Genomic DNA, 23145 nt, shown 5'->3' with positions numbered 1-23145 from the left:
ACACTTCAAGAACCTTACAGGCCAAAACAGAGATGCCTAACATTTTTAGGTGCTAAACACATTTTTCACTACAAAATTGCAGTTTGTAACTTGGACACCTAAATTCTCCCAACATTGCATTCAGGCTCTAACATCACCACTTCAATTCTGGTTCTAAGTCTTTACCACTCAAAAGTGATGTAGAGTAACTAATTGCAACCATATGCATTATATAGTGTAAATTACATAACTGCTAATTACCACTGAAACTGCAAACTTAATAGAGAAACAGGTTTCTGCAAGTCAATATTCAAATTGCACAAAGAAATGATAAAACCAGTGACAGTTATACCATATGATTAGGGACTGAGTATAAGTACCCAGTGTGAGAATATAGCAACCTTCATAAAGCATCCAATTTTTAAGAATGTAAGAACTTAAGAAGTGGCATAGAGTCAGAGCAGTGGTTCATCTAGCCCAGGATCCTGTCTCTGACAGTGGCAAAATGGATGCCATACAGGTAGAGCACCAAATGGGATCTCTCTACAGTGATCTATCCTTTATTTAATACCTTCCCTGGCATCCCTCATTTATTGGGTTAGAGATGTCAGGAAACATATCCAACCATTCTGTTCAACAGCCACAATAAATAGATCTATCATCCATGAATTTATCCAGTTCCTTCTTTGAATGTGGGTATCTTATCTGCCTCCACTACCTCCTATGGCAATGAATTCCATAAGTTAATTACACATTGTGTAAACAAGTACTTCAGTACTTTTTAATTAGTTTTAAACCTGTCACCTACCAATTGCAGTAGGTGACCTTTAGTTCTAATATTCTGGGACTTGGCAAACAACAGTTCCCTGTTCACTTGGTCCACATGCTTCAGCATTTTATAGACCTGTCATATTCCCCCTCAGTCATCTTCTTTCCAGACTGAAGAGTCTTGGCCTTTTTAGTCTCTCCTTGTATAGCAACTGCTCCATGCCCCTGATCATTTTAGTCACCCCTTCTCTATACCTTTTCTAATTCTTCTACATCCTTTTTGACATGCAGAGACCAGAACTGCACACAGTATGCAAGATACAGGAGCACCTCAGATTTGTACAATGGCATGATGTTCTCCATTTCGTTTTCTATTCCCTTCTTAATGATGTCAAACATTTTACTGGATTTTTTGGTCACCACTGCACACTGAGCTGATGTTTTTAGAGAACAAACTACAATGACTCCAAGGTCTCTTTCCTGAATCATACCAGCTAGTTCAGAACCTAGTATTCTGTACATTTATTTGAGGTTATTTTCCCTCTTGCACTTGTTGACACTAAAATTCTTCTACTGTTTTTTTGCCCACTCAATTAGCTTGGTGAGATCTTACTGCAACTTGTCTCCATCACTCTATTTGAAGTAGACTATCAAAATATAGACAGGTGGAAGACAGTGATAATAGATCTGCATCAGAAAATGCTGCTTTTGGCAACACAATTTCTTTTTCAAAAATAATTTTGGCTGTTTCCCAGAAAAAAACAAGTTCTCATTTCTAAAAACTTTGAAAAATTATTTGAAAAAATAAAAAAAGGAACGCAATTTTGTATGTTCTTCATGTCTGTAATTACTCTGACATTTCATGATGCATCCTTAATAGTAATGCATGATATGCTATGTCATTGTGACAAGGTTGAAATACTCTATTTTATTTTACTGTTTAACACAGACTAAGACAAACTGCTTTTTAGTACAAATTGAAAAATTTTGTTTTCTTAAACAAAGCATTCTATACCACCAAGGACTGACAGAGAAGAATACTGGTATGTTATCCTGCCAAAAAATTCCTTATCTAGATGCAGACCAGTACCAGTATACAAAAATTGTCCCTCCATTATCCTTCAGTGAAACAAGCTATACCAGTAAAAGTACACTTTGGATACTACTAATTGCATCTACATCAGGGACTTCTACTGGTATGTTTATGATGGTCTTCACAGATACAACCGAGTATGGAAACAGATATTGCCTTTGTGCAGCCATAAAAATGTTTATAGCAGCAAAAAGGTCATGTAGACAGATCCCTTGTGCCACAAATGCCTAAAATTTGTGACTGCAATACAGACGGTATCAATTCATGCTCAATTCAAAGTGTGGGGAAAGCAGCTGGGAACTGGAGCTAGAGCCCCAGTGTGCTGCGGCAGGAGCTGGTTGGCTGCAGTTACCCCTGCCACCCTGACCACCTGGAGCAGTGCAGCAAGGGCCAGAGGAGAAGCCACTGGAGGCGAGGTGAGGAGCTGACTAGTACCCAAGCAGCTGCAGCTACAATGTTAGCAGCCCTGCCAGGAGGCTGCATACACTAGCCAGGGCAAGTGGGTATGGGCTGCCCCGGGCAGGAGGGGACAGGGCTCAGCCCCATACAGAGAGCCAAAGACCAGATCCAATCAATTGGTGAATGCCTGTCCATGGGCTGGACTCAATCAACTGGCAGGCCAGATCCACAGCTGATCTGCTTCACTTGACAACATCTGTTTATATCCTGACATAGCTTGCTGGCAAAGATTGGTAATACAGACAAAGCAGTTGGGTGATAATGAAGTTTAACACTGATCAGATTTGGAGTGAAATTTTTTTTTCAAACTCTTGGAAAATTAAAAAAAAATAAAAGTTCCAAGTTTCAAGTACCTTTAATTTACAGATGCCCTGTTCTGCCAGAACCATGAACTCCACAAAGTTGTATGGGTCTATAAATTAATATTCATGCCATATAAAACACTGCCTTTGAAGAACAGAATTAAAGTGAAAACTAAAAAGTAAACTGATTTTAAAAGCTGGATACTTAATAAAGCGTTAAGGAAAAGTTGAAAAGAGCCCTCAACTACCCTTACAGAGAGTATCCCGTCCTGTGTGCCCCACCGCAATAAATCCCCTTTATAAGTTGCTGGTTTCTACTGAGATGCTATGACCACAGCTAGAAGCTACAATGGTACCCAGGGAATTGTCACAGCCCTTTTTCTAAATGCAAGTAGTTACAGAACAAGTGACCAGGCACTGGCAACTACTTACACAGAAGAACTGCCTCACTAAATAAAACCTGCTACTTGTTGCAGATTATTTGGACATTACCAAAGGTTACCAGAGAAAGAAGAGTATGTTCATAATAGCTGTCTTGGTGTAAAAATGTTCAGTTTTTTAGTTAATATATTTTGGCAAAATGTGGCTATGCTTAATGCATAGGCAATGAGTAATTTGTTGTTGGTATGCAGATTCTTATGCATTTGTAAAAACCTCTAAACATTATTAAATGCTTCTATGCAATTCTATGAATATATGGCAACTGAATGGGACTTCCCTCATTGCATTATACTTTATTTAAAGTTACCTTTATCTCAGCCATAATACTCTTCAACATAGGCTGATATACAACAGCCCTTTTACATGGAGATCCCTGATCATTAAAACTCATTACAGGGTATTTATTCACTCTTTTTTCAGCAGGCTCTATCCATGCTGTTATGCAAAATCTTTAACTAATTTCTAGTGTAGCAAATGCAAACAGTAATGCAACACAGAAGGCATATTGCACCCTTTTTTCTGTACACCCTAGGGTGCCTATACACATGCAAAAAAGCTGCTCCAATGCACTGTGATTACAATATGTTGGAACAGATTTGATTAATTGAGTCTGCTGGAGTGTGGTAATTACGTGTTTCCAGCATCACGTGTTACCGTGTCCCCGCACTGAAAAAATGACACCAGGGCACATGAAATAAAGCTCATTGAACGAATTTAGTTAAATCACCCTGCCCCTGCCACCACTTCTCAGTGCAGGGACCCTGATAGAGGTGAAGCTTTGGGCACTTTAATTAAAGCGGCTTTCAGAGCCACTCTAATTAAGGCGCCCTGCCTCCCCAAGCACATCTATAAACGCCCCTAATGCCTAATCCCAGTTTTGACCCCAAAGAGACCTAACTTCAGAAAAGAAGCAATTGAGATTCCAGGGTTGTGGAAGCTTCTACTCCATTTACTTGGGCATCAGATAAAATGAAGATTGGAGACAGATGTTCCCATGGTTTTACTGCAACTCATATTGGAATTCCACATCTGTAGGAAGATAGCTATATTTAACATAAAAGCTAGGAGGATGGCACTAGCTTAAGACGCGCTGCTTTGGAATCGAGGGTTTATATAAATCAAGATCTAAATAATCCACCTGGAAGAAGCCAGAGAACTTGTACAATATGATTACACATTCTCTTCAGCCAAGATAACTTTCTTGGATTTCATGCACACAGATCTAGGATGAAGTTACAATGGTAGTTACAACCTTCTGAAATGACCACAGAAAAATAAAATATACTACAGAACTTGTTAGATGAACACCGCTTCAACATATGAGCCTTCTATTAGGAAGTACTTTATTGTGCATACCCGCTACACATTGGGCTAGCGTGCAGGGTCAGGCCATGGCCAGGCCCAGCACACAAGGTGGGCTCCAATGTGGTCCTTTAGACCCAGAATGCCAGATAGGACTGGCTGTGGCCAGACCCAGCACATGGCTCTAGACCAGGGGCGAGCAATTATTTTGGGCAGAGGGCCGCTTACTGAGTTTTGGCAAGCCATCAAGGGCCACATGACAGCTAGTCCAGGGCAGATAAATATTAATTTTCTAAAATTTTTAGGGCCCCATGGGCCGGATAGAATGGCCTGGCAGGCTGCATCTGGCCCCTCAGCCACATTTTGCCCACCCCCGCTCAGGACCAGCAGGCCCAATCAAGCCAGAGTGCAGGGTCCAACTGTGGCTGGACCTAGAGCACAGGCTTGGATCCAATGGGTGCCTGGACTAGTCCTGTGTATATACCAAACCTGGGTCTGGTATATGCAAGAAAATATGGTATTCTAGTATCTTAAATTACAAATTACAATTGCAAACTTACAGCTTTTGCAAAACCCTCGGGACCTTACTGTTTGGGCTACATAGAGCCCTGGCAGCCTTCCAATGATTAGTGGACAAGATATACTGTAATATTTGCAAACACATGGGTGGATCACCTCCAGTGTCTAAACAGGTGTTGCAGACACCACATGCAGCTAGGCTCATGGCCAATCCAGGTAAATGTCACGCAAGGTACATGGAAACTAAATACCTAGGGCAGGGGTTCCCAAAGTTTTTATGCTGCGGCACAGCTAACCACGGCCTGGAAGTGGCCATGGTCCAACAAACTTCAGCCCAGCAGCCACAGCCAACCACGGCCAGAATTTCTGGCCAGAAGATAGGTAAGGATACCCCCACCCTCCAGGTGGGAGGGTGGGCCAAACCCTGCACTGCCGCGGACCCTACAGAAGGAGCTGCGGCCTCTCTGCCAGGCTCTGGGTGGGCTGCAGTTTGGGACTGTAAAAAGGCTACTGTGCAGCACACTAGTCCTGCACAGTCCAGACTTGACAAAATAATTTATTGTACATATGGATGCCTCAGAGTGAGGCCTGGGAACAGTCCTTTCCCTAGAGTTTGAAGATGGGGAACACCCTATCCTGTATTTAAGTAGAAAGCTCCTCCCCCAGGAGCACAGATACGCTATAACAGAAAAAGAATGTCTGGCAATTAAATGGGTAGTACAGACCCTTTGCCATTATCTCCTAGGGGCTCATTGCTGGTTGATCAATCATACCCCATTAACATGACTCAATGCTACGAGGGAGGCTAAGCCCTGGCTGATGAGGTGGTACTTGTCCTTGCAACCTTCTGACTTTTCAATATGCCACCACCTGGGGTCCATACAAGCAAAAGCAGGATTTCTTCTCCCAAGAAGGAGGTGGGGATGGGAGAATAAATAAATGGAAGAGTGTTCTACTTTATGGTTCATGGGTTGTAGACCAGCTGTAGGCAGTAGGAAAGTGATTGTGTGTCTGCCTAGGAAGACTGGACCAGCTGGTGAGCACAAGTGGCTGGCCCAAAGGAAATTAAAACTCCCAGGGAAGGGAACTGTGGGGGAGAGAGAGAAGGCTGTGGAGCTAGAGGCTGCAGCACCGAGGAAGGGTACTCTCTCAGGGTCTGGGAAGAGGCCACAGGGTTTGGTGGTCTAGTGGTGGTCTAAAGTACTACTCTAATGATTGCACTTTATGTATGATGGTTATGTTTGTTTCTGTGGGCAAGAACCCTGGAAAATAAAGACTGTGGTGTGCTACCTGACAAACCACTACAGAGTCCAATTACATTTTCTGCTCTCTGGTGACTAAGGGGATCCCTCACAGACATTTTAAAATAGTCTTCTGTGGCAATCTGCCAACACACTTTGTATAGCTAGTAGATAAACTTCCTTCAGAGTGATTTTGTGATGGAAATGAAAATTTCTCCAAGTATGAAAAGCCTCTTGACATAGGTGAAGCATATATTGCTCCTAGCTGCTTTTATAAAACATGAGTGAATTATTGTACATCATTACTCATCAGATTTCTTACAACCAGAAGACAGCCTGATTGTGCTCAATTAGCTGCAGGATAGTTCTGTGGGGATATTTATGTACAGAGTTCACAGTGAGGAGTTCAGAGATCATTGAAATGAGCTCCCTAGATTAACTTGGAGGCATCCAATACCAACATCTTTGTATGAAGTGAAGACGACAACGATACGCCTTCAAAGACTTTTCTTGGGTTCATACATGATTTTAATCATTACCAGACTTCTGGTGGAACATGTACTAGTACCTCCAGCTGTTATTTTCTGCTCGACCGATAAAGAGGCTGAAACCTATACTGATATGCAAAAATGAAGTCTGGCACATAACTTATTGCCCCTATGTAACTCAAAGTGGCATAGCAGTCTCAGGCAAATTCTGATGTTCTGGAATTTGCTTACAGGGGTTGTGCCTAAACTTGAACTTGCAGGTAAAAGCATTTAGTTGCTTTTGGTCCAAAATGGGTCATCACACTTTTCTTTTTGGGAATCAAAAGAGAGAGATAAAAGTCACACCTTTCCTATGTTCCGAGGAACTTCTACTTCTCTGAGAGAGAAAAGTTACTGCATCTTCTGCGCTTGTGCCCAATAAGAATGTGGAAGGCATTTTAGGGCAAGAAAGAAGACTGAATAGCCCACTTTGTGCTCCTTACAAAACCCATGTTTATTTGATTTTCGGTTCTCAAATTGGAAGTGGAACGAGCTAGAAATGAAAAGGGAGTTGAAAGGGTCTGTACCCTGCTCTTAGTCAAACAGTTAAATTTATTAAGTCTGTCTGCATAATAAATAAAAAGATTGCTGCTGTTGTCACTGAGGCTTAAAAGGCTTACTGGTTAGGCAAAGATGTATAGAAACCTATGGATCTTAGAATCCAAGCAAGTCCTCCAGGAAATGCAACAACTCATCTGGTTTTGCATTAAAGAACTCCTTTTCCTCGTATGTCAGATCTTCAGATGTTACTAGGACTTCTTTAGAGATACCCAGAAAATGGAGCCAGAAGGATCTCCGCATAGTAAATCACAGTTACCATCAATCTGGAATTTGTATCCAAAGCAGAAACTTCATAAAATGCACTGGAAACTTGTCCCCAGCAATGATTACACATAGTTTCCTTACTGTGCTGTGATAGAAGCTAAATTTTGTTGAGGAGCTGCAACTAATAAACCCATTATTTCACCAGCAAGGCTAAGTATTTGGCAGTTATTCAAGAAGCTTGATGTTATTTTCCCCCCTATCCCAGCAAGTCCAGTTTCTTAAGCTCACCATCTTCAGGTGTTAATGTTAGTCTGATGGTGATACTCTGTTCATTTGCTGCCACCACCACTAGTGAGGAAGGCATGCGATAAAACTGTTCAGATCCCTGGAATGAGACCAGATAGCAACAAGCTGCTCTTTTCAGGGTTGGAGGTAGAGAGAAGGATGTTTATCAGTGCAGTCAGACAGAACTTGAGTCCTTTGTTAATTATTACTACAAGATACCCAGGTGGCAAAAAGAAGAGGATGTGAAAAAAAACTGTTCAAGATTTACTCAAACCACATGAAATGGAATCTCTAGATATTCCTAAAATATCTTCTAGTCATCCAGGTTGGAAATAGATGATTAAGGCATTACCCACGCTGTAGAAAGATGAAAACCTATCAACTTGTGCCAAGTCGTCTCTTGTTTGTTATTCCTTAGCTGAGTTTGAAAGCAGTCTGTTCTAGTGGGGCTGAAGTAAACTGGGCTGGTGAAGATCCTTGTAAGACTGTGGAAAAGGGAAACTAACTGTCAACTGGGACAATGATTCAGAGGTCTTGAATGATACATTCTTTAAGAAGAAATAAAAATGAAGATGCTGGTAGGCATAGATGAAAGGTGGTAATGAGGGAAGAACCTCCAGAAACCTCCTGAAACCTTGAGATTGACAGGTCCTATGGCTTTTAAAATCAAACCTTTGTCTCTTCCCCCTGTAAGCCCTATACACTCTCTTCCCCACAACCTGTTTTTTTTCCTAGGAAAGAAGGATGAATCTTTTGCAACAGGAATGACAGTCCCGTAAGCGGGAGGCAACAGCAGGAGCACTTTTTCACTGACAAGCGCTTTGAAGTTTCTGCCCCAGGCATTGCTGGATCTTTTGGATCTCCCTAAAATAAATATTTTCAACCAGGATTCCCCAGCTCTCTTGAGTTCTCTTGGACAATGACTTACAGATGGCACATTTCTCTGCAGCACATCTCTCTCCCAGCAACAATAAGCATCTGGCATGCCTCTTGTTTAAAGGCATTACAGCTTCACACAAAAGGAAAATTCTGAAGCCTGGAGACTTGTGTTCAGACAGTGACTGAACCCAGTATCAAGAGTACCTCTCAAAAAAAAGAAAAACAGTTTCTTCATAAAAGGTAAGAAAGAAAATACTATTCAAATACACAGAACCTAATTACTAACTATCCATTAAGCATCTATTTACATATTAAAAGGATAAGACCGCAGAGTGCACAAAGAGTTTCAAACATTGTAGATTCTCTAAGTGAGAAAAATGAAGTGAAACTGGAGGCCCAAAGATGGTAGGGGCACCTAGACAGCCCCAGTAGACACTACTGACCAAAATATTCTTGATTTGAGCCTACTAGGGGACACACACCAATAGTAGTAGGGGTTTTATTAGATATACCCACTATATCTACTGACAGATGAAATATACATGAAATATTTCATGTATATGTATCATGTATATTTCTAGCGGACAAGAGCGCAAAAAGAATATTCATTCTAGCATCTACAGAGGTAGGACGCTGTAGGAAAATCTGATCAAATTCTTGAATAAAAATAGAGTGGAGTGCACTTTTAATAGTTTATACAACCTGCTCAAGTCTTTAATCATTGAATAGTGGGCTCCCTCCAGTGGTATACTAAAGATGTCACATCTCAGGACAGAGTTGGGTAGCTGTGATGGTTTGAAGTCAGGCAGAGGGAAGGGTAGAGTGGCACTTTAGATAGAGATGAAATGGCTCAGAAAGGTATGACCTTTCATAGGCAACAACCTACTTTATCAGATGTTAGGAATGGACTGCCAGCAAGAAAGGAACAAACGAAGGGGAGACTGCTAAGACAGGTAAATCAGGTGGACTGATTAGATCAATGATTTTCACCCAAGGTGCTGCAGGCTCATTTCACGAGTGCTGTGGGGTGCTGCTCAACATTAACTTCGTTAGTTGTGCAAAACACCTGCACATGATTTATAAAATAAGATCAGCGCTTTCAAATAGGGTTCTATAGCATCAAAAACATGCTGACCTCTTGTGGTCCGAGTTGCAGCAGAATTGCTCTTTTTTCCTGTAGTCCAAAAAAACTGAGCAAAAACTATGAGCTGGCATTTTCTGAGGGGCACCTTGAGTATAAAAAGGCTGAGAACCACTGGATTAGATCAAGTAAAATAAACAGGGCAGTTAACACCTGGAGGGATAGTGAAGTAAACACCTACTCCAAGTAATGGGATAAGAATCCATAGTCCCTGTTGAGACCAAGGTTAATGCAATTCAGTCTGTGGATGACTTCTTGTTCTGCAATTTTGTGTTCAAGTTGGATTTTATATTTTTTTCATTCAAGGACAGCTAGGAATGACTAGGGAGGTAAAAGTGTTTTGTCACAAGCCTGTGTGTGTTTCTGAACTTTTCCCACCTGGATTTTATAGACCTCCATCATTATTTATAAACGTCATACACAGGTTACAAGCAAAATATAAAGTTCCAAAACAAAGCTAACAGTAGCAAGTTGTCCTGAATCTACTACCTGATGTAGCCATCTGATACTTTTTCCTTTAAGTTGAAGCTCTGTAGCAGAGAGAAATTCTTACAGAAGTATTGCCTTATTTCAGTTTCGTAACCTGTTTGTGTAGAAAACAGGCAATTGTGTTTTGAGCTCCTTGGTAGTATAATGTTGAATGATTTTGTAATCCATGTAATTTAAGATTTACCAAACTCCCATTATAAAGGTAAACCCTGTCCTTTGAATCAACTCCAAGGCACCTAATTTTTCAGTTTCCACAAGAGAGAACAAGTTAGCCTTCAGATGGAAGAAAAGATGCAAGCATGACTGGAAATACAGGGTACAGGAGTGAGTAATCACTCTTGCATCTTTTAACATGTAAAAACATCTTTCTTAACATACAAGCATAGATTTCCTAAACAAAACAAGCTTAGGAAGTGTCACCTCATTCTTGAATTATAAAGTTATTTTGGGCTAAGCAAACTCTAGTTTCTGTCCTGCTGTTTCACAACATACAGACTTTTGATTTAATAGATAAGAAAACATTTGTATGTTCTGTACAATGGTAACTGTAATTACCAAAATTATTCAACCTACTACTGAAGGCAAGGAAATAACTTTAGAAAATTACATTCCAGAAGAGAAATCAGGCTATTTTACACAATAGTTTTTCCTATTCAGTTTTATGTTTTCCACATAAAACCTTTCCTCCCCACCCCGACACTTATCTATTGGGTGCTGTTCTATATGCTGCAGCTGCACGCCTGCATGCGGTGTCCCAATATGGCACTGATATATTGGTATACCTCTACTGTCTGTCTGTCTGTGTACATGCCTCACCCTGGCCTGCCTTCCTGCAGCAGCAGCCTGGAGCATATGACCAGGCTTGTCTGGCAGCTCCTCTGCACTGCCACTGCTGCTCTCCTGGGCGGCCCAGAGGCAGCAGTAATGGTAGCGGAGTGAAACCCAGGTGTGGGCTCCAAAACTACATGTACCATTAACACATTAAAAAAATTAATGCAAGAACCAATTAACACGTTAATGGCAATGAATTGATAGCTCTATATGGAAGTATTGCTTTATATCAAGGGTGGGCAAAATGTAGCCTGGGGGCCAAATGCGGCCTGCCAGGCTATTCTATCCGACCCGCGGGGCCCCTAAAAAATTTAGAAAATTAATATTTATCTGCCCCTGGCTGCCTGCCATGTGGCCCTCGATGGCTTGCCAAAACTCAGTAAGCGGCCCTCTGCCTGAAATAATTGCCCACCCCTGCTTTATATACACATCTTGCTCATTCTTTTCCTTTATAGATACCTATATATGATATATTTGCGAACCATTTATATTAAGATGTCTTTTTTGCGACATAATTTAAGAACAGTCTGATAAGAAGGCAGGAGGACAGAAGCTAAATGGGGTGATTCTTAAGAGTTTAAAAAGGAGGACAGTGAATTTGCCAAGGAAGTAAAAAGAATTTATTGGTAACAAGTGATCCAACACTATTTAGAATACTTACATTTTCAAGTGCTAATGTTAATAAGGGCACTTACCTTGCAAACAGACATGATGTTAATGTTTATCATTTTGTTGATTGTCTGCAACAGAAAGAAATGATTTCTAGAAAAATGACTGATAAATATTAAACCAGTATATCCTGGCATTTTAAATCTAAGGACCAATTATAAATGCACCCAGATTTGAACCAAAAGCCTCTTCCTCCTGTAAAATAATAGACCATCCTCACGTCAGAAACAAATGCATATACAATTCGAGTCAGCTATCCTAGATCCTTGTCACAGATACAAATGGTAATTCCCCAAATACATGCAAAAAAGCTTCTTTATTTAATTTTAGATTATATATTAGTTGGATATAAAGCAATTTCTTAATTATCTAAGCGTTACTTAAGTAATGCAGAGTAAACATATAGCTCAAAAGGTGAAGTGTGTAAGTTCATATTCTAAACTGGAACTGTCCCCATTTCAGACCATTTGCCCTCAATACTATTACACTAAGGTCAACACCTACCTTAATAAAGAGGATACAGACAGGAAGTAATATTATTACTTCTATATTATTGAAAACACCATTACCAAGGAAATCTGCAATTGTTCCCCGTATCAATAATGCTTTTGATCAATTAAAGTAAATTAGTACCTTAGCTATCTTCTTGATTGATTCCCATCACTCGTTATAAGTCTTATCTTTGCTCTTTTATCAAGGAACCAACATGGTATCTTATGGTATTCAATACTTATAATTAATATAAATTCTGATATACTGGACACACTGTACTCCAAACAACATGATTACTTGTAAGGGAGATGCATTTTTTTAAAAGCTGGTATTTACTATTCACTGTATTATAAAATATTTAACAATTTAATTCATTTACTCATATAAGTCTTAATCATTACATGAAAAAAATTACAATGCTTAAAAGATTTTCAAGGTTAGTTCATGGTGAACAAAAGAAATGATATTTCCATTAACCTGTTTGAGTTCACAGAATATGAGACTAAGGCAAGGGATGGACAAATCTCAAGTTTATTATACATATTGGCAAACATAAAAGTGTTGCACTTGAGCATTTTAAATAGATTAAATCTGGCATGCATTCCTTGAGAAGTGAGTTTTCATGTGGCCAGAGTGCATATTGAAAGTAAGTGCAACTTGTGCTACTTTTGTTCACATGAACTGAATATTTCCACATGTACGTGAATCTAAGATGACCCCCCAATAATTAGATTTTGTAGATTTGTGGAACATGTGGAAAATTTATAAAATTTGTTATATTCTTCCATGTATAGAATCTAATTATTAAAGGGTCATCTTAAATTCATCCTCACCATCACTACAGTGGGAAAAACAGTGGTTGAGATACATGAGATAGAAGTGAGATGGTAAGGAGACACTGTACAGGGCAAGCTGTAGGAGGGCGGGCAGGCTTCTCTGTGCCACCCCCTCTTCCCGCACTTGTCCCCAACGCCCCCACAGCCTCAAACCCCACCCCCTACCCTATCTGTACCTTCCCCCTGCTGTTTTGGGCTGTTTTGCACTGGTACTAGGGCATACCTGCACTGGTACTAGGGTATAGAGTACAACACCAGCCCTCGTGCCATAGCAGCACTGCTACAGGACAGGGTTAGGTTGGGGTTGTGTTCTATGTCCTAGGCTGGAGTGAGGACGAAGCCTGCCAGCATGGGAGCAAAGATAAGCAGGGGGAGTGGGCAGGGGCCTGAGTCTGAGGGAGGAAGATGCAGAGGTGGTGCAAAGGTGGGGTGCAGGCAGCAGAGCCATAGCAACTATCTGCTCCTGCTCCTCACTGCCTTGTACTCATTTCTAAGCTCCCCCATGATAAATGTGTGTGTGTGGGAGGGAGAGGAAACTTGCCTTGCAATTATAATTACACTTGGAAAACCTAATTTAACAAGTACTCCAGCCTGAACCAATCTAGTACAAGTTTATTCTTAAGTGAGAAAACCATAGCAGAGTCAATATATAAAAACACTTACATTATCCAGGTCTGGAACATCAAGGAAATATTCTGGACTAGCATATGCAGTCCCTACATTGTTGACTGAAACAGAAGCAAAGAGTTTTATTTAGATTTTCTGGCTGTTACATTTCAGTTCTGTAGCTCTGATGACTTGGAATTACAAGTCTCACTTGTTAATTAACAATGCCACATTCAGAGGTTTTGTAATTGCAAGTCCTTAATGCAGTCATGATGCAACACTTTCCTACACTGGAAATACACTCCTCCATCCTAGTTCAAGGGTGCTCAACCCCCAGCCCACAGGCAATATCCAGCCCATGGAACCCGGTCATCCAGCCTGCAAGGCTTCCTATGGGTTTGGGGGAAGGGGTGTGGTAGCAGCATTAATTGCTGCTACACAGCTGCCAAATTTCTGGACCTGTAGAGAACCCTACAGATGAGCGAGCCAGGATCTGGGCAGTGCAAAGTGGGATCCAGGCACTCATCCAGGCCCAACCCCATGCCACTCATTAGGTCCACAGAACTAATGGATAAGATGAAGGTGAGGGTCCAATCAAACTCTTCATGGGACCAGCTAGGTTTTGAGAACTCATCCACCTTGATATGTGGAGATCCCGGTTCCAAACGTTATGACCTCCTTTCCAAATCAGGGCCTTAACTCTGTTAAAATTCAAACCATGCAGACAAGAAGCACATTCAACTCTATGTTTAAATAAACTAATCTTTACATATCTTCCTCAAATTCATATATAGAGGGAGGCAAGAACCCATTCTTTAGCACGCATGAACAACATGAACTAGGGATCCAACCCTCACTATAAGGAATGAAGTATGAACATCTGGAGACATGGAAACCAAGACTACCTGTACAATTTTTTTAAATGCTTGTAATAACACTTTGGAAACAAAAGCTTATCTCCAGTTACGTTAAAAGTGTTTATTAATACTTCTCATTTCCCATCTCTTCCTACTGGGGAGAAGTAAAGCACGTGTATAGACAGAAAAAAAAATGTTTCAAGTCACTTGAATAAAATTAGAAGCCAAGAAATACTTCTCAGTACCCGTGAACATTCTAAGTGAACCTAAAAGTTTTTGAAAGAAAAACCATCCCATTCAGTTTCCCCAGTAACTTCAAGAGCTGTCTAATTTTCTCCCAGCAAAAAATAACTGACCCAAGCTCTCCAGGGCACTGATTGCTTATGAGCAGTCACTCTGGCTCTGCTCAGTCTTATAATTACTGCAAAGAAAAGTGCATGTATGCTGTTTATAGCAGAAGAGACCCATAAAACGGGGAATACGCTGAAACAGCAAAATACCACTCCAAATCAGCAGCTGCTGGGTCAAGGCAGTAGATGGCAGCAGGAACCAACATGCAGTCTACCAGCTCATCGCAAGTACTCTACGAAAGAGCTTCAATAGCTTGCGGGGGGTGAGGGGAAAGTACACATAGGAATGAGGGAGAAATCTCATTAATGACAATCTTAGTACATTAAGCAGCCTATGTTTTTGACAAAGATTATCTTATTTTTTAAAGGGTTTGTGTTTTGCTTTCTCTCTATATGCAAAGCCTCATTACACGGGGATTCGCCATGGCAAACTGTTCTACAAGTTGTTTTCACACTTCGGATCTGTGAAATCTCTCCCTATTGGCCGCATTTAACTGAGAATCTGTCAACTGCTTAAAACTATTTTTAATGTAATACTGCAAATGGCAAAGTTTTGTTCTCAAATATGAAGCAGTATTCATACTCTGCTAATCTAAAAATACTAGCGAGTTGGGGAAAACCTTCTACCACCACTAAGGAATGATGCTGCTCGAGTATTATGAAGTCTGAAGAAATTGAGATGATATAGTATACACTGGCATGAAAAACAGAGTCTGTTTCATGCAATTATTTGCTATTAATCTCACTCAAGTCAACTGCGTAACAATCAGCTGCTGTGGAGACATTTTACATTTCTACAATACCTTCCACCCCATATGAACATGAAGTACTGCAGAAATTATACATTGAACAGCACTGCTGAAATGGATTCAGCTCTAGGATATAAGTTCACGTAAAGAGGACTGAAACCAAGTACACTGGGAAAACTTTTAAAAATGCCATGGAAACTTTTCTGTCTGTGAACTTCAGAAAGAAGCTTGCATTTCAACACCCAGCCTGAAAAAAACCTTTTTAAAACATGCAGAAAACATATACAGGAAGTTGGCAGAAGATTAAGGTACAGGTTTGTCAAACATCATTCAGAAAGTCTGCCTCACTGAACCTCTCCTATTCACCATTTTGTATCATCTTTATAATGACTACTGCAACTGCTTGTCCATGTCAACACATTTTTAGGGATTCCTTACTATATTCATTGTTTAATCTCATTTCCAAGTACTCTGCAAACTGCCAGCAAACATTTGTTATACTCAGAGAAAGATACAAGTTCAACAAAAAGAGGCACCCTTACCATTCTTCAGAGGGACAACATTTTCAATGCCTCTCATCCTAAATGAAACCATTTTTTGACAGCTGTCACTCCCTGCATCTGAAGAGAATCTCCAGGGCAGAGCCTGAGGGATAGGGTGCTTTGGGATTCACTGTAGAGTTGTCATTTTATATTAAATGTGGGAGAGAAATGTTTAACACCCCCCTCTCAACCACCTCTTCTTGCAAACTGGAGCCTAAATTGAATATGGTCAGTTTTAGTAATCAATGTTCAATGGTTTTACATTTGGACTGCCAATTGCAAGAGAAGAGGTTAAACGCGATTCAAAATTTTGACTCTCTACAACAGAGAATCAAAGTCTAGCTCTGCTAAAAGAGGAATTTTAGAAGCTCACTGTTGAAAGTCAAACCATCTCGAGCCAGATGATTTTACAAAGAATTCCATGAAGTGTGAGTCTTTAATAACTGATTTTTAGAGCTAATACTTAAGTCTGGACATCTCAAATATGACGACTCCATACTGCTTCCTCTTGTGTAGAGGTGATCATTTGAAAATGGGCATCAACAGACAAGGTATGGGCCTAACCACCTGCATGCCTGCTCCATTTTTGTGTGCAAACAGAGAGAGGGAAATTCACAAGAAACTTGCGTCATTTGTGTCTTCAGTCTTACATTCATATGCACATATTTGTAGTAAGATTTCCTATGTGCATTAATGAAGTCCTTGCCACTTGTAACTCAAGTAACAAATTGTTTTTATCATAAAGATTTTTTTTTAAAAACTCAAACAAGAGACAAATTAGCAGACAAAACCCCCACGTATACTTCCTGGAAAAAGTTGAGCCTGCTAACCTAGACAGTGCCTTAGGTCTGTCATTTATTGAGAATGTCATTGTTTCAAAAGTAACTAATGGAAAATCCCCCATCCCTGCCTACTTAACACATTGCTGGAGTTAGCACATGTTCGAAGTCACTGACAGACGCTGTTTTGAACACACAGAAAAACATTATGCAAACTCTTTAGCCTTCATATGTGGGTGAGAAACAGCTTCTCAATAAAAAGGAGTTTATAAGGATTTCAGTCTGTAAATACGTTATAATCTTGGGGCAGCTGATTCAGCCCAGTATAGGTGCAAGTTATTTTATGCATAAACCAAGGATTAAAATTAAATTAGGAAGAGTAAAGATGGCCACACCCAAGGATAATGAGTGCTTCTGAGCTGCTATCTAGAAACTCCTACCAAACAGCCCAAGCGAGGCCCCAAAGAGGAATACATACTTATTTCCAAGTACTTAATTAATAAGATTGTACCATGTCTACACAGCAAACTTAACATCTCTAGCAATGGTGCTCTCAGGCATATCCTTAGCTGCAGCCACACAGCATTGCAAGCAGGCTAATTGACATGGCTGTGACCTTATTGGTATCATCATTCAGTAGTGATGATTAACCTTCCCATGGCACTGCACTGAAATAACTAAAACAGTTCTGGATTGGGATATAGCCTGTATGGATAGCACAGCATGCTTGAGGGAACTGCTGCCTGGAATGGCTATTTTACCTTATCGCTAATGCCATCAACCCATGCATCCTCAGATAACCATGTACATATGTTTAAATGGAGAAGCACATGGCTAGCAGGAGCATGTACACAGACCTTGGACTGCCAGTGCCACAACTCTGACCAGTGTCTTGAATTTTTAAAACTTTTTTTTTTTTTAAATTCTGGTAATTGGCAAAATGTTTTTTCTGGAACAGTCCTCTTCCATTTAGAGGAGTACAAGTATCTATTCAACAAAGAATGGTAAACGGATGGTTATTAAAGTATCTGAAAGAAACCTGTTTTGACCCGGTATATACTAGTGTCCTTCTAAAGGCAACAGCTATCACAACTACCACTCAAGAGTTTAAGCAACAGCTCAGAAGTTTGGGAAGACGTGCAACGGCAGTGGATGATAACTGATCTCTAACTAGAGGGTACAGAAAAAAAGACCTAGGAATACCTATCTGCCGGTTTCACAGTTTTGAAGCGAGTGAGGGCAACAAACTCAGAGCCAAGCAAGGCTTCCGCACTCAGCCCATTTTATGAAGAAATATCCTAGATTTGTTTCTTACATATGGACAAACTATGCCTCATTCATTTGTTCTTGTCTGGGGAAAAGCGAAGTCCAACAGAAGGAGCAGGAAGAACAGGAGGAGTCAGAAGTCCAACGTTCCAGTCACAAATGTCATGCTGTCAACATGTGACATCAGGCGGGGGGAATTGAGGGATTCCATCTTAATGTGGATATACTCTTATGTATCTCATACATACAGATTTTGGATTGCTTTTAAAATGCCAAAGGTGATCTGCTTATAAGGGCTGGAGACTACTGTTCTACAATATGTGTATTGTGATGTGCGATAATTTAAGACAAGTAGTTGTAGGGAGTAACCAGAAGGTATTAAGCAATAAATATCAAACTCTTTGATTAAAGGGCACAGAGGATCAAACTTCAATTATTATGCTATTTATCTAGTATAGTTACATATACCAAAAAATGGAGACCTAAGGTGGCAGAACTTTGATTGGTATACAGCCCTACCAACCAGTTGGACAATACTTACACAGTTTATAATGCCAATAAAAGTTTAATTAAATTAAACTGATTTACATATATTTAGATGCATAATCTTGGGGTCTTATTAGGACTCTGAAATGAGACTGTCAGATAGTTGTAGCACACGTGGCCCAAGGTAGGTCTTTCATAATACACCTCAAACTAAAATACCCAAAGGCATCATCATAAGCATTCTGATTATGAAATAAATTTAAGCAGAGATGCAACTAATATATTGAACAGGGATACTTTTGGGAATAAGACAAACAGAAATATATAGAAAGCAGTCATTTGGGGGGTTTTTTAGTCTAGTTACATCAGTGGTCTCTGCAGGCTAGTTTCAATACTAACAAAAAGGCAAAGTAGTAGAGGTATCTAGACAAAAGTCCCCAGCATAAGTTTATAAATAGTTCAGATACAAACCTAAAACACCAATCTCTAGGCCTTCCAATGCAGCTTTAATTGTGGTGTAAATATCTTCTCTCTCTCCAAAGTCTGCAACAATAACTTTTGTTTCCACCTCGAACTTCTCTTCTGAAAATAATAAAAGACAAAAAAGGAGAATTAAAATAAGTAGAACACAGTTAAGTCAAAACAACTGGTCTATTTCCTATTTAAAGATCTGAAGGTACTCAAATTTTGATGGTTTAAGAGAAATCATTGCAATGTAAGTTAACAACACAAGGATACATAACATCACCTTAACTTGTCCTGAGCTAGTGTACCTGCTGTTCTGGTTTAAATCCACATTTAAGTATTACAAATAAAATTCTACCCTAGTTAAACTAGAAAAGATGCACTGTACTACTAATTTTTTTTATCCTCACCAGGAAAGCCTCAAATGATTCATTACCTTTTGTACACAAGGGCCCAGGTGGATGACAGGTACACACTACACAGGTTCTTAAGAGATCAGGGCTGTCCAACTTCTAATTAGCTCAGGGCTGAAAACCACATAAGGGGCTGTGCTATCAGGGACCACGAGCACAGGTTGGCACTCCCTCACCCCACTGCACTGGATGTGCAAGCAGGGGGGCACTCTTCCATGCCATTGCACTGTGTGCATGTGGGCGAGGGTGGGCACCCCCACGCCTGCACAGTACACCACCTCACCTGCAGCAAGCTCCCCTGTGACACTATGCTGCACAGCTCTCTGGGCTGCATTATGCAGTGGAAGTGGGGAATCCGAAGCAACTGGGCCAGTATCAGCTGGGTGGAAGCCCAGGGGCCACTTGTTAACCTCTCAAAGGCTGCACATGGCCTGTAGGCCACAACTTGGACAACCTTGTCATAGATCATGCAAAATGGAAACGTTAAAAGCAAATTTCACATTCCTCCAGCACAAGACTGGGCAATTATTTTGGCTGGAGGGCCAATTAACAACTTTTGGTGAGCAGTTGAGGGCCGCAAGGGCAGCCCTGCCCCGATTGCCATCTCAGGACTGGAAGTCCCACCCCCAAACTCTGACCTTTGCCCCCGAAATGGCTATTGCATGTCCGCACCCCACCTCCCCGCGAAGTACTCATTTTGCGAGGCGGGGGGGAGGGGGGGATGTTGCCATCTTGGAACCAGAAGAAAAAAAAACAAGTCGTATACTAAAAAAATCAAACAACTATAACATGTTTTAATTTTATTTCAACAAATATTCTGGTCCTGATTTACATTCATTTGCATAGCGTATGAAGCGACTGCAAAATGGCTCAAAATAGAGAAACAGAGAAGGCAGAGACTTGGGGGGGGGGGGAAGAGTTGTGAAGGGGTGGTGGGGGTGTGGGCCACCCCACCACACATCTCCCTGCCCCCCACCCTCATGGCGCTCAGCCCCCACTGCTGGTGGCAGTATCAGAAGGTGGCACTAGGCTGTCAGGGTACTCCTGACCCACAGCAGGCAGAGCCCCCAGGGCAGCATGTGGCTCCGGCTGAATCCCAGGAGCTGCACGTGGAGGCATGGAGCCTGCCTGACCCGGCCTATCCTAGGGTGCACAACCTCAAAGCCTGCCTCCCACTGGACTTTCAGAGGGGCAGCCGTGGGTCAGTAATAATTGTTTTTTTAAGCAGCCCTGTGGGCTGAACAGAATGGCATGGCGGGTCAGATTCAGCCTGCCAGGTGTATTTTACCCGCCCTTCCTCTAAAGTGTTGATAGAATTCAAGTGCAACATCTCAGCAACACAGTCCTCAGCATGTTTCTATATGTATAATCAGCTCACTAATATTAGCAAAGGGGAACTGGTGCAGGTCTTGCTCCAGTGTACAAAGACTCCTCTGGTCCTATATTGGCTATCTTCTCTGGTTCTTCAGTGACCAAGGAACCCGAGAAGCACAGAAGAAAGAGTGGCAGAGCAAGAGATGGGGGAAGGGAGGAAAAAACACTTATAGATTAATTTCCAAATCACCCAGTACAGAGTCACTTCCATTCTTGGCAAAGTAGTAATACAGACATTACACATTCAGGTATTCCAGATATTTTATTCAAGCATAAAATTCTTATTTGTACAAGGAATAATAGTTTCCATCAAGTTAAATGTATTCTGCTTTAATTAAAATTGGCTCAGTGCTTCTTTCTTAGGCATCAGCAAAAACATAAAAGGCAAAAAAAAAAAAAAATAGATATTTTTAATAAGGTCATACAAAACACTACCTCAGTGTTTCTCAAGGAATTTGTATATGTTGTAAGAATGGCTATGGAATTTTTAAAAGATCATTCATAAAAATGGTGTCAATTTTAAAGAGGAAAAAAATCATTCACAAAAAATTAAAGCAACCCCATTCCCATGATGCTCTCTTCCATTCAGTAAAAAGTAGCAGCTCCCATGATTCTGTTGCCCATTCATGCAGAATCATGAATCTACTGCACTCACTGGCTTGCTTGCTGCTTTCCCCCCCTTAACAACCCTAATGGCAGATGCAACTATTTTCCCCCCCTCTTCATCTTTCATGAACAGCTGCATTGTTTAAAAATCCCCAAGGAGATGTTGCTATGTCAAATGACGACGTAAATACCATTAAGCCCCTACTGCAGCAGCAGTCTTGTGATCGCGTCAGAAGAAAATCAAGTTCAACATCTTTTTACTGTGGTGGGGAGAGGGAGGTGTAAAGATTCTATTTTTGAACACATCTGTTCTAATGTTAACACATACATGCGCACACATGAAATCTTATAGGACACTGAGGTAGTGGGGGCAATATAGCAAATACATACAATTAGTTTGGGCAAGTGAAGCAGCAAAATAGGACACCGCTGCACGTGTCATCTGTGCAGTTTTACAATACATGTGACAATTTTCATTACCATTAAAAAGGTGCTCTATGCAAAAGCACATTGTTTAAACAAGGCAGATGCCCTTAGTAACACTTGCTCGCTTCACATTCCACTGAAAGTATTTATCATGGGGTTTTCTTTATCAAAACTTACCCTTTTTCCCCACACTTATAAAAGCATAAAAAGATACTGAAAGATAAAGAGGTAAGTAAGAAATACAGACCTAATACTGAATGGAGATAAAATACAGTACACATCACTGATGGTAGTTTTACCATGCAACTGGTCTTCAAGGCTTTGGAATATTATCAAGTCCTTAAATACACGAATATAAAATAATTAAACCATGCAGGTGTAACTAGTGTACATCATCTCTTATAAACGTAAAGCAAAGTAAAAGAGCAGCCCAAAAGAACATTACAGTGAAGAGAGGAAAATAGTAAATTGGTACCTGCAGCAAAAATGATATTATGGGGGTTCATGTTTAACAAGTGTACACAGGATCCCTCCAGTCAACATTGCTGAACTGATACCAAGGCATTCTTCTACTGCTTCACTCTCCTCTTCCTCAAATGATTTTTCAGGTCTAGTTTTTTGTTTTATTCCCTAAGCTAGTGTTTGGCAACGATTTTACAAGCAGCAGGCTGAAACAGCCCAGGCCAGCACTTTCAATGTGGCTGCTACCGCAGCTATCGGCTGGCTGTGGTGCCAAAGTACGCCGCCGCCGCTGCTGAAACGGAGCTGAAGCCCCCCAGCTCCACAGACCAGTTTTAGCCCACAGGTTGCCAATCCCCATATTAAGTTGTCCCTCTGGCCAAATTATAAATACAAAATTATTTGATCTTTGATTATGTCAAAGTGAATCAAGGAAATCGGCTACTGATTCCAGCTGCCACAAAACATTAATGCACAAAGCTTGCTATTCATTTTGGTAGGGTTGGCTTTCAGAAGCAACTGGCAAGTACACTCACAGAAAGCAAGAATACACTCGGGTATTAACGCTAGTTAAGGTGCTCATGTTTTAGGAGAGAGGGATATGAATATTTGGGGCCAAGTTACTACACCTACCCTAAAAGAAGGCAACAGTGTCACTACAAGGATCAAAGAACAGATGGATAATACATAGGACCAAAGCTCGCCAAGAGGGCAAGCGGCAGCGGGCCCGAGGGATTTCCCCCTCCCGG

General features: G+C 40.8%; 1 protein-coding gene across 2 annotated transcripts in view; it reads right to left on the bottom strand.

The window, feature by feature from the left end:
* Positions 1 to 23145, bottom strand: part of HSD17B12 (hydroxysteroid 17-beta dehydrogenase 12) — a 133883-nt gene that overhangs the window by 27117 nt on the left and 83621 nt on the right. For both annotated transcript variants that reach the window (XM_019551604.1, XM_019551603.1), the window contains exons 4-6: positions 19125 to 19235; positions 13682 to 13746; positions 11717 to 11761 (exon numbers count right to left, since the gene is read on the bottom strand). In XM_019551604.1, the coding sequence (XP_019407149.1) occupies positions 11717 to 11761; positions 13682 to 13746; positions 19125 to 19235 (221 nt within the window). The remainder of the gene's footprint in view (positions 1 to 11716; positions 11762 to 13681; positions 13747 to 19124; positions 19236 to 23145) is intronic.

The sequence above is a fragment of the Crocodylus porosus genome, unplaced genomic scaffold (assembly GCF_001723895.1).
Source record: "Crocodylus porosus isolate Cpor-Errol unplaced genomic scaffold, CroPor_comp1, whole genome shotgun sequence".
Taxonomy (NCBI): Eukaryota; Metazoa; Chordata; order Crocodylia; family Crocodylidae; genus Crocodylus; species Crocodylus porosus.
This window is presented reverse-complemented; position numbering and strand designations above follow the sequence as displayed.